Raw genomic sequence first — 12,044 nt, 5'->3', positions numbered from 1 at the left:
ACAAAACACTGACTGTCTGTGTGTAGCTGATATGATGAGGTAAATATGTGTCATTGCAATTATCAGGTAAAAATGCTTTGAATGAGTTTTAACTACTCTAAATCTCTAAATTCAGAAAAGTTTGAAATAAATTTGGCATGATGTTTGGCATGATGACATTCAGTCAGTGGTAATGAATATAGAGGCATTCCTGTGGAAACTATGAGCTCATGACTGGGAGGGTTCAGCAACTTAAGAGTCCAGAGGCATGGGAACCACGAGGGCCGTGACATGTGTGTGTGAGGCACAGATGTCAGTCAGGCCCCTTTTCAACAGCAAATGATTCAACTCACTTTTGGCCGACTTCTCTAATCTTTGCTCTTTGTGAGGATTTAGAGTGTCTGATGATTTCACCTCCTGCTACTTGTGTTTGTGGATCCACTACACACATGATGCTGAATAAAATGAGACCTTTACTGTTTTAGTTGTTTAAGAATTTGCATGTATTGGTTGAAATGATTTAGGGTGGAGAAAGTTTGGTGCTTTGGTGTTGGTGTGTATCATTTGTCATCATATTTCTAATGATCCACTGTCTCTTAGCAACTTAACCAAATAGTAGGATATGAGTTTCGTCTAAGTTCACCAGAAGGACAAGGCCTCTCTCCGCTGCATATAAGGCCTCAGTTGAGCCTCAATTTTACTCCTCTGCAGACACGTACATGCAAAATAGTTGTTCTTATTGTACTTCTTGGACCACAACACATTGATGGATACGCTGTCGTCCGTACAGAATATAAAAAGAAAATATATGGAGATGGCGGCGTTCTTCATATCACCACAGAGTAAAGAAACACATGTGATCATCCGGAGCATGAGCCAGATCAACGTTTTTGTTAGAAATGATTTGATGTCTAGAAGGCCACACCGCTCACAGTAGAAATAATCAGTTGTGTGAGGATGTGTGATAATAAATCTCGGATTCACACTCTGTGGTTTGTGAGACTTTATCACAGGAATCTCCACCACACTGGAGCATTTTGGAAGCAGACATTGTAACACCAGCAGACTGGAGGGTGTATGAGGCTTGTGCGAACACCATGGACGCATAGTTGCTTTTAATATACTCCGCTTGAGACCTTGAGACACTTTCTATACATGCACAGTGGATTGATGTCTGCTACACACTTAGTCTGCACAATTCAACTTCTCATTCATTCACTCTCTACTTTTGTATATAATATTTATTCATAAAAATTCTTAAAATAAAGTTTTAGCTTATCTTTTGTGTACAGTTGAAATTAAAGTACTGGATCAATACTATGATATAATGATGATTTCCAGTTCTGCCATGAGGGCTGAAAAGTAAGCAGCAGAGGTAGTACAAACGTTTTTAACATCTACTTTTAGAAATGTGCCACAACTCTCACAAACTTTTACTGTCGTCTGTTGATGCCTCTGATGAAAAAAAATGTGGACTCTGATCTTTTTTTTTTTATAATTCACAAGTGCATGAGATGCGCAAAATAAGGCAAGAGACAGGAAAATATATCTGTTCTGGTTGAGCCACATTTAATGTAATGGGGAGTTTCACAGCACAGAAACAGCATCGTCTCATCTTATCCTGACTTTGGACATAAACTGAGGAACTAAAAGCTGCTCGCAGAGACTTTCAGAGTTTTACAGATAAAACGAGGGGTTCTTTCACAATACCTCAAAGATTCAGCAGTCAGTCATCTGGAAATGTCCATCACACCTTTGCATTTACCAAGAGCTAACCATCACTGGAGAAGGCATCATGGTGTCCCTCTTTCTCACTGGAAGACAGGATTACTCACTCCTGATTTAGATTATAACTCCCAGTTTTTCCATGGGCCGTAACTAGATACGCTTTGCAGCTTTTATCTGGAGCTGTGGCGATCCAGGCAGTGGCCTCAGTGAGTAGGCATGTTCAAATGTACCTGTTGTCCCCCAGAGGACTGCATGTGTCCAGGACAGCAGAGTGGTTTTTCTCAGAAGTGGCTGTGCAATATGGATGGACTGTGTTTTTGTAAAGGTCTGCATTTTCCCCCTGTGCCATATTTCTGTTTAAGAGTCCCGCTAAGTATCCAAACAAAGCTGTGAAACATGGATTATTGCAACAGATACATCTGACATGTGTTACACTGACCTTTTTAAGCAAAAGGATGGCGGTCTGCATTCATAGCATGCTGTACACAGACGGGATGCTTCACAGCTCTTATTTTTAGGAGATGGAGTCAGCGAGCTACCTCCTACCTGCCTCATGCAAGTCAGTTGAGTGTTGAGGAATGCATAGCTGGCTTTTTTGTCACAGGATAAGCCTCTGTGACAGGTCGCTATTAAAATTGTCGTTCTAATGGCTTTGGTTTCAAGTCTGGCCTGGACATACGCACCCAGACACTTAAGTGAAGGTAAACACATGGATCACACTGAGCACATTGTCTGCTAGATTCTATGGATAATTAGTTAGTGGTGTCAGTGTTTGGGTTTGGTCGTCTGTGCTGATTTAAGCCAGATGTGAAAAGGCCCTGACTTTACATCACCCTAGCTGAAGTTAAATGTTATAATATTTGAAGTTGTTCACCTTTAGCCCAAGACATACAACAACACAATTTCTCAATTTCCTTTATCGATATCAATAGGAAAACTTCTTACTTTGAAAATAAGTGAACATGAACCATTTTATTCAGAGAACACTATCTATCTATCTATCTATCATTACCACTTTTTTATTACCACCTTTAGTACATGGAAGTTTCAACCATTATTAAAAAATATAAGTATTTTGTGAATTTTGGTCGGTTTTGACGTTTTATCATTGAGGGGAGTTTGAATTCTGCCACGGAGGGGATGTAACATCAGAATTTTCCCTCTCCTGTCTTTGATTATTGACGTCGTTGGTGATGCTCCATACACCTGCATGTTTCTGTCTGACTTCTTGGTAATTTGAGGGATCATAGCATGCACCCTAAAGTGCAGGTAGGTAAGGGGGGGGGCAGCTTGAGACTATGAATAGCAGAAAGCGTATGAGACCCCTCTCTGGCATGTGCCCCAGACTGGGCCTAACACGCGACAAATAAACATTTTCCACATGCTGAGGTCCTGGTTTCTTCTTCCGAGGAAGTGGCTGTGGAGAGGAGCGAGGGAGTGTGAAGGAGGGTCACCATGGCTCAGGGACGCCCCTGCACCCCCACAACACCATATAAGACACTGTGAAACCCGAGAGCTGCTTTTAAAAGTCTCTTCCTCAAGCTGTGAACATTCAGATACTCTCACTTCAATTTGTGCAGACACGAGCTCTAAGCTTCTCCCCCCCTGTTCTCCCCGTTTAGAGACCAGTAGTGCAGGGAGGTGATGAATAATATTTCACAATGGCATTCAGAGCTGGGATCAACTCATAACACCAAGAAATTCATCCATCATTTGCGGCTGGGAAAATCTTCACAGTGTAGACACAATAACACAAAACTGTTAATGTGCTGAAAAGCGGCTTGATAAATCAAAGTATGTTGATAAATTAGAATTTTTCATTTTTAAACAAAGCAACCTGAAGTTTTCTGCATTTCTGAGTCAGTGTGCTGTCTAAAATATACAATCAATAACAAAGCTGAACATGCAGTAATACTTTAGAATGGATGCAAATTACAGCGGGGGGGCTGACGGGCTTGAGAAAGGTCAAGCAGTTAGACTTGTGTAGAGAAACAAAAAACCAAAAGGATGACAGCTCTTCTATTTCCTCTGCTTCATTGGCAGCATCTCGTCCAAGTCGTCTTCCAAAGGTTTTGTGAGTCGGTTATAACCAGCTCTGCCCTTCTTAGACGTCTGTCTGGGGACAGCTGGTGCAACGACCAAAATGTTACAGCCCCATTGGCACCTACTTTATGTCACACTATGACGAAAAATAGTGTTTTTCATTCTAAAATATTACATTTATTACTTAAGTTCATCTAATCATTTTGTCACAAGTAACAAGAGAATTTAGGAAGTTATTTATTTCTGTGTGTTGCAGCACATGGTCAAAGTTCAGGGTTGTAAATAGTCACGTTTTTCGCAACATGTGACTTTTTGAGGCATCTGAGAGGAGAGGTTACATTTACGTGCTTTGCCCCCTCGGCTGGTCGTGACTGCACTGCCACGGGTAGCCTCAGTGGGACAGTTTTATTGGTGTATCTGGTTATGATGCAAAGGGCAGGCACATGACGAACCTGCGGGTCAATGGGGAACACAAGAAGGGACATGGGCGAAAGGAGCACTTGAAGAAAAGGAAACTAAATGATGAAATTAAATTCTCCTATGTATTATGAAACTGAAAGTGTTTTTGAAATCAATATTACATTGAGCCATCGGATACGACGTAAGCAGACAAATCAACAAGCATGAAAACATCTGCTGTCACTCTTGTGTTGTTTATGTGTCTCTCTAGTCAATAGTGTCAAAACAACATGATTCACAGAAAACAGACTTTTGCAAAAACCCAAAATAAGTAGATAGTTTGGCTCAAAGCCTCCAACAAACATTAATTTGAAACATAGTCTCCTCCTGGCAATTTGTAGCGCTGATATACACGTGGTTGTTTAGATGTTGATGTGGTAAGATTTCTCAAGCAAGATGCAAGGAGAACAATTTTTGTCAACAGTTTTTATGATCCAGGGGTGGGTGCAGTGTCAGTGGACAAGTGCCTGCACAGTGGGAGGAGCTGCACAAGGGCCATTCATTTCTAAGCCGAAGTCACTGGATATTAGGCCCCAAAAATAGCCCAACAGAAGGTATATAGGGGTCCTGTCCAACTTGCCCGGTCAGACGACGGTCGTGTGCAGCAGCAAACATACTGTGCATACAAACCATTTCAAGTCAAGTCAAATGGGAGAAATTCACAGCAAGAAAAGAGAGGAGGACACAAGCTAAAAGAAGGGGACTGGGACACAGTGAAGAGAAGCAGAGGATTTGTTTAAATGATGCAAAGTGAGTGACAGCCGGGGCAACTCCAGTCTGGATAAATAAGGAGACGACAAAAAGGACACACAGCAAAGGATACTGCTCTTTTTTAATTGGATTGGTGCGTTTCTCTTGGATTTCTCACTTCCCTCCTCCTGGACTGACAGCAGAGGGGGAGGCAGAGCAGCCGCAGTGATGAAGTTCAACTACCATGTACCAGTGTCAACGTACACACGTGCCTCACAGTACACACCGACCTACCAAACACCCAGCTATTACACTCCATCAAAATACACACCAGCGCAGTACAAATCCTCATACTCATCCATTACAAAGTACACCCCAACGCAGTACAGCACAACACAGTACACACCATCACACATCACATCCACTTACAAAACTGCACCAACATACATCCCTTCATATACCAAGGAGCCACGGTACCGTTCAACACGTCGCACGCAGGCACAGGAGCCTCCTGCACCTGTCCTACCGGTCACACCTGCAAAGAGAACAGTGCACTTCCCCAATGACATCATCTTCCAGGATATTGTCAGACGGGGAGATCTGGAGCAAATTGGTCGGTTCATGAGGGCGAGGAAGGTCCGTGTGGATACAATCTTCCACTCAGGTCAGTTCAATTCCCACAGATTCTACTTAACTGCAGCAATATTCCCAGGAGACATTCGGAACCCCTATAAACTAATCAGATGCAACATTAGAAACAATGTCAACATCATTCGACGTTAAACTGCATGGCTGCACCCAGCAGAGCTGCAGCAGAGGACTCATCTATTTGTGTGCAGGTATGGCAGCGCTGCATGAGGCCGTGCTGACAGGAAACATGGAGGTGGTGAAGCTGCTGGTGAAATATGGCGCTGATATTCATCAGAGGGACGAGGACGGCTGGACGCCTCTTCACATGGCGTGCAGTGACGGCTACCCAGAAATTGCTCGGTAACATGTCACTTTTTTCACTGAATATTCAGCATATTCTGTACTGTCATTTCTGAAAAGCTAAATAAAGTTTGATTCTAACACAGATTAGAACTATTTAGTTTGGAATATGAAACCAAAATACTTTGACTATAAGAATATATTCTTTGACATATGGTGGTTGGAAAAATTCACAGATCAAGAAAAGATTACTTAACCAGTCTGACTAGAACAAAACATATCTGTATTTTAATAAGGGTAGTTTTAATTTAAATATTGGCAGTATGAGTAAAAAAAAAGCTTAATGAGAAGACATTAATGAGACAGTGACAATTGAACCATCACAATACACAACACATTGTTTTCAGCATAAAGCAAACCGGGGTAGAGAATATTTAAGACCCAAATATCTGGATGTTTTGTTTTATTTATAGCCATAGAAAGAAGTGATGGTCATAAACTGATCCACAATATTTAAAGCCGCTTCAATAGCAATGACTTATGACATTTCATCTTACTCTAAAGTCTCTGAGTTATGACTGATAGTGATAAAACATACTAAAGAAGATCAGTTGAACAAATGATAAATAATCTCATGCCTACATTTTTTAAGAGAATCCCTCAATCCTTCAACAATCCTGTACTTTGCTCTCCACAGTTACCTGCTGTCGATAGGAGCCAGCACAGAGGCGGAGAATGAAAACGGAGAGAAGCCGGCAGACCTCATCGACCCAGACTGCAAAGAACTGGCCAAACTGTTTGAGACTGGCTGTGTGTGACTTACCACCATATGGACCCAAGAGGAAACAGCAACAGAGACGACAGAACGATGAGCTCAGGCCCACAGACGAAAACACTCAGGCCACAATCACTGATCCTGTAAAGGAAGATGTTGGGTCTGTTTGTTGGTGTAGGACACCTCCTTTCAAGATAGTTTTTTATTATAGCTGTGAAGCAATATTCAGTTAAGCTGCCATTTGGTTTCTGGTCATATTTATACTTTATTTTGTGAATTTGTTTAAGTGTCTGTGATATGTCTGTATTCTTGACTCACATGTCATGAACCAAAAGGTCAAAAATGTGTCACTGAAATGTCGTCTTGACATGTGATGTATAATCCTCTCTGAAAAAATTTGATTCGTTTCTTGCATATTTTTCCGCACTGTATCTGTGCTAGTGTTTAGCAGTTAAGTAGGTTGCACTGCGCTGCCTCCATGTTGTATTAAATCTGCAGCACAGAATTAGGGACGTAAGAAGTTGGTGTCTTATACAAAGAGTTATGTATCCTCACTGCTGGGCAGAGAGAGGATCCACATTAATAGTTAATACTTCACAGATATGTCAGTAATAAAAGAAAAAAAAGATTATGCTGCACAAGCACTTCTTCTGTTGCGGTATTTCTTCCCTAATGAATTGCTGGTGTTTTCTGTAGTAGAAATACAATTATCAGCATTGAAAGTCTTATAATTGTCTCTACAATAATTATTTTTGTACATTTTCATAAAATAAAGAAACCTTTTATAAATATTTGACTGACTTGCAAGTGTGTCTGTTTAACAACTATCACATCGAACTGAACGCTACAGAGGAACAAAAATGTTTTGCTCGCTCAGCTATTCATTTTCAGGTGCTTTTAAATTGTAATGCACGGAAACACAAGAGATACAAAAAAGAACATCATGACATCTGACATGAAATATATTCTAAACTGTAGTTCACTTATTTCTTTTTAACTTTTTGCCTCCTCCACACTTTTTTAATAAAGAAATCTGTATTGTACATTTTTGTGGTAATTTGTCTACTAATTATTATATCATACTATACTATATTATATCATACTATACTATATTATATCATACTATACTATTCTATACTATACTACACTATATTATATTATATTATATTATATTATATTATATTATATTATATCATACTATACTATATTATATTATATCATACTATACTATACTATACTATACTATATTATATTATATCATACTATACTATACTATACTATACTGTACTATACTATACTATACTATATTATATTATATTATATCATACTATACTATACTATACTATACTGTACTATACTATACTATACTATACTATACTATATTATATTATACTATAATATACTATACTATACTATACTATACTATACTATACTATACTATATTATATTATATTATATTATAATATTATACTATATTCATTACAGTTCTTTCACTTCCGTGTCCTCTCCCGGAAATGATTCGTTGGCATTGGCAACGTTTTAGCAGGTCTAACGGCGAACACACAGTCTGTGAATAAAGAAACCGAAAGGAGAGGTAATAAAAAGAGGTTGGTTGGATATTTTAACTCTACGTTCTCTGTCGGGTGGCTTTATTCTGTCACTACTGGGTTACGTGTCTTCCTAATAAATATTTTTACACCGGCAACGCTGGTGAAATATTAGCTGTTTTAAGCTAACGTGACGACAAGACAATGCAAATCACCAGCTAGCAGGCTAAAGTTAGCCAAAACTATCGTGTCAGCAGATCCAGTGTTAGCTGTCCCCCCGGGACGCAGCTGCAGGGAGACACAGACACGAGCATCGGACACGATGTTACAGACCGTGTCCTGTGTTTTAAATGAGAGCTGTAGTCAACACGCTGGGCTAAACTGTGTAGCCTGTTCCCAACACTGCTGAAGCTACTCAAGTCAAAACGTAAACAACAACCTGGCTCGTCCATTTCCTCTGTGTTCTCTGACTGTGTGGATGTAAGTTAATGCTAACAACGTTCAGGTATCTCCACTCACTTTAGCTGGTGGTGTTTGACTTCTCACAATCCATCAGATGATGTAGATTAGGAGGAAGCTAACACTGTAAACTCAGTGAGCTAACCAGGAGTCATTCACTGCTTCTGCTACAAACTAATGTAGATCGTAGGATGCAATGTTCAGATCCGTCCATTAAGTATGAAAATCACAGCAGCATGGTTAACTTATAGTTATAAAAACAACTTAAACATGTAACTGATAAATTGATTGTGATAACTGTGACTGGTATATTAATAATGGTGTAATAATGAAAGAAGTCTTGTTATTATTGAGTAATTCGCCTATTTGTGTCTATAATTAACTGGTTTGCTGTTTATTCAATCATAATTTAGTTGAGCCAAAATGGATGCCTACACTTGTTTTTTTGTTACAGTCCAATTAACCCAAAACATCAAGTTTACATTGACAGATGGTGATGAAAAGTAGTTCATTAGAGAGCCTGGAATCAGATAACATCAAGTGTTTCATTATTTTTGGTTGAAAATATTGTCAATGTTCAACAGTCAACAGTTGCTGATTGATTATTGTCATTATGGATTAACCTGCAGTTTATTGTCCTGGTTTGTAAACATAATGACTTTTGTGCTTTCGCAATTATCCAGAGCAATTAGTGACACCTTCATAATTCTTGTTTTTTTTTTCAATCAATATTTTAAACTTAAAGTAAATTGTACCTAAAGCTGATCCATGAATGTAGAAGAGCAAGAGTATTCTCTATAAAATGTTGCATGATAAATATTCTCTAGTGAATTACCAACATCACTAAATTATACTTAGATATAGATGTAAGTAAATGTACTTGTTTACATAACATTGATGTTAGAAACTGACTTCTTGGATCATGTGAGATGCTAAAGTTGTCTGTGTTGTTTATTGTAAGAATCCAGCTGAGGACTTCTGAACCTTTGTATCCTTCACTTCCACTCACCATAGAGGAGCGAGGAGAGAGTACAGACTGCAAACAGAATGACCAGGTTTGGAAAAAAATCTCTGCACTTAAGTGCTCACGCATCTTATGCTCATCTTTTACTTTTACTTTTTACTTTTGTCTTCTTGTTTAATTTGATTTATTTTGATTACGCTGCATTTTTTGCTTAGCCCCTTACTCTTACTGCTATACCTGCTTTTTTCATTGCTTGCTCAGGTGACTTTTTTAATTTTCTTCCGGAGAACATGATGTGAAATCTAGTTTGCAGTAAACGGTGATAAATCATATGAATTTCTGTTTGTGCTGCTAATGTTGCTGTTTTCATGTTTATGAAGCTCATCTGCTCCCAGGATGGTGAATAGTTACAAGCGGACTTCAAGCCCTCGATCGCCCACTAACAGTGGGGAGCTCTTCACTCCTGCACATGAGGAAAATGTGCGCTTTATACATGATAGTAAGTGTACTCCTGAATATTGACGTGTTGAATTTCAGAATGGATTTCAAAAATGTGTGTTGTGTAACTCCATGTCATACAGCTTAAATCTATAGACTTGTTTTTAAATATAATTGTTGATGCACTGAACCAAAGAGACTCCTTTTAATAACATTAAGGTGTGCATATTTGACATTATAGTAGAATCATAGCTTAAAGTTGGCAGGGAGCTTTCTCTCCTTATTGCAAGAGGCCACACTAAACAGTCGCATTCTCAACACTACTACTATGTGATGAGTTTGTTTTCATCCTCTGCTGAGCGAGGAGAAACACCCTGTTTTTCTTGTAAACAAATAAAACTTAAGTTTGCATAGTGTTACTTACCAAAGCATGTTTATTCTGCCCTTGAGGTCTAAAAAGTTTGCTGACTACATTTCCCTCTTCAAAAAAACAACAATATTGCCAGACATTGCCGCACATCTTGACATTAAACAGGTGGTGGCGATATATGAGGATAAAGAGTCACTGCCTAGTCTTTGTGGAAGTTTAGAAACCTGTAAATCAGTGGAACAATGCAAAGCCATTAGCAGGACTTACTATCACATCACCTATGTGCATGCATGAGACAAACAAAATGTCCCCACGCATAGAAAACGCTCCATAGTGCTACTTGAGGTCAAAAGCTTCAAAGGGAACCTGATAAGTGCTGAGAATGAACTATAGGCCTACAGTATCTGAATCAGACAACAGTGCTAAAGAGAAGGCTTTCAAGTTGGCAAGTGTCAGGACTTTGTTTCAGATTCAGTGAAACTGGCTCAAACTACTCATCTGGTGAGGTGAGTAGTTTGAGCCAGTTTCATTATGTTGAGCTTGTTATTTTCCAAGTTGTTTTATTGACATTTCATTTATTGACATTTCCTAAATGTAACAAAGGCATTGTTGTCTTTACTCCTCTTCAGCTTGGCAGTGTGTGCTCAGAGACATCAGATCAACACAAAATAGTGAACGTAATGACCGTGGACCACAGGAGTATGTGGAGAAGAACCCAAATCCTAACCTACATTGTAAGTTTTAGTTTAAAGATGTACTGAAGTAAATTGTGTTTTATGACACACTGAAGGATGATACATATCAAGCACATGTCATTTCTGTCTTCTCATGCAGCTTTCACACCGGTGGACCTGAGTGACCTCAAGAAACGCAACACACAGGACTCCAAGAAGTCCTAGTCTTTCTCATGATGGTCCAGTCGCTTTTTTTTTCTCCACCCATTATCCTTGCGAACTTTTCCTCCATCAGCCCTCTGTCAGCCAGAAAGTCAGCCCTGTTGGCCAATCTTAGCACAGAACTCCGAGCTTGTCTCTAAACTCTGGACCATAGCAACCCTGTCTCTTTCTTTATCATCTACAACTGACTAAGAAGAAAAGAACTGGGATTTCAGGGAGCACAAACTCTCCCCTCTCTTGGTTCATCGGTTTTTCAGGTCACAGAATCTTCATGTGTACATTGTTTATGGGACTGATGCAAACTTTCATCACAATTTGCTGACATCTGATGCTGAGGTATAAACTGTTGCCACTCGCCACAGGACAAAAAAGACTGCAGTCTTAAATACAAACCCTGTTTTCTTTACTACTGCTACTTATATGACTTTGGAGGAAAATGCGAAAGGGCTGACATCTTTTTTTTTTTTTTAGTCTGTTTTGGAAGATAGTTATTGTAGAAGTAATGAAATGGTCACATTGGATGCACACTTCATGGGCAAGTTCTGGAAGCCAAATGAAATGTAGAAGGCCAACGTTTTAAAATGAATTTTCTTGCTCTCAAATGGACTTTACTAAGTAGAGACCTTCCCAAGTGTGCTGCCCTTGGTGACCCCCCCCCCCATACCCTAAACGAAACAAAAATGTTGAATAAAAGACTTTTACAATACTCCTGCTTGTATTGATCCTGCATAAATATTGAGTGACTTTCCCTATGGGTGATGATGAT

The 12,044-nt window shown here is 39.3% G+C and overlaps 2 protein-coding genes across 7 annotated transcripts; both read left to right on the top strand.

Moving 5' to 3' along the window:
• The first annotated feature begins 4,788 nt into the window (after positions 1–4,788).
• Positions 4,789–7,397, top strand: ppp1r27a (protein phosphatase 1, regulatory subunit 27a). Its single transcript, XM_020102986.2, has 3 exons — positions 4,789–5,563; positions 5,739–5,889; positions 6,527–7,397. The coding sequence occupies exons 1-3, from the start codon at positions 5,128–5,130 to the stop codon at positions 6,645–6,647; spliced, it is 708 nt and encodes a 235-aa protein (XP_019958545.2). The 5' UTR covers positions 4,789–5,127; the 3' UTR covers positions 6,648–7,397.
• Positions 7,398–8,104: 707 nt separating this feature from the next.
• Positions 8,105–11,984, top strand: mcrip1 (MAPK regulated corepressor interacting protein 1). Of its 6 annotated transcripts, none has more exons than XM_069525375.1 (5): positions 8,105–8,198; positions 9,572–9,665; positions 9,970–10,073; positions 11,012–11,116; positions 11,217–11,984. In XM_069525375.1, exons 2-5 carry the CDS (start codon positions 9,658–9,660, stop codon positions 11,279–11,281), a joined length of 282 nt encoding a protein of 93 aa, XP_069381476.1. In that variant the 5' UTR covers positions 8,105–8,198; positions 9,572–9,657; the 3' UTR covers positions 11,282–11,984. The 6 variants fall into 6 exon arrangements, with proteins under 6 accessions (XP_069381476.1, XP_019958553.1, XP_019958552.1 ...); XM_020102994.2 differs by having other exon boundaries at positions 9,955–10,073; XM_020102993.2 differs by having other exon boundaries at positions 8,105–8,211; positions 9,955–10,073.
• The last annotated feature ends 60 nt before the right edge of the window (positions 11,985–12,044 follow it).

The sequence above is a fragment of the Paralichthys olivaceus genome, chromosome 5, assembly GCF_024713975.1.
Source record: "Paralichthys olivaceus isolate ysfri-2021 chromosome 5, ASM2471397v2, whole genome shotgun sequence".
In the NCBI taxonomy this organism is placed as follows: domain Eukaryota; kingdom Metazoa; phylum Chordata; class Actinopteri; order Pleuronectiformes; family Paralichthyidae; genus Paralichthys; species Paralichthys olivaceus.
This window is presented reverse-complemented; position numbering and strand designations above follow the sequence as displayed.

What these genes read in the sequence shown, in the direction of transcription:
- ppp1r27a (XM_020102986.2), top strand. Translation starts at nt 5,128, where the DNA reads ATGAAGTTCAACTACCATGTACCAGTGTCAACGTACACACGTGCCTCA. An exon ending in GGATACAATCTTCCACTCAG is followed by an intron (nt 5,564 to 5,738) that starts GTCAGTTCAATT and finishes ATTTGTGTGCAG; the next exon opens with GTATGGCAGCGCTGCATGAG. An exon ending in GGCTACCCAGAAATTGCTCG is followed by an intron (nt 5,890 to 6,526) that starts GTAACATGTCAC and finishes TGCTCTCCACAG; the next exon opens with TTACCTGCTGTCGATAGGAG.
- mcrip1 (XM_020102994.2), top strand. An exon ending in TGTGCGCTTTATACATGATA is followed by an intron (nt 10,074 to 11,011) that starts GTAAGTGTACTC and finishes ACTCCTCTTCAG; the next exon opens with CTTGGCAGTGTGTGCTCAGA. An exon ending in CCCAAATCCTAACCTACATT is followed by an intron (nt 11,117 to 11,216) that starts GTAAGTTTTAGT and finishes CTTCTCATGCAG; the next exon opens with CTTTCACACCGGTGGACCTG.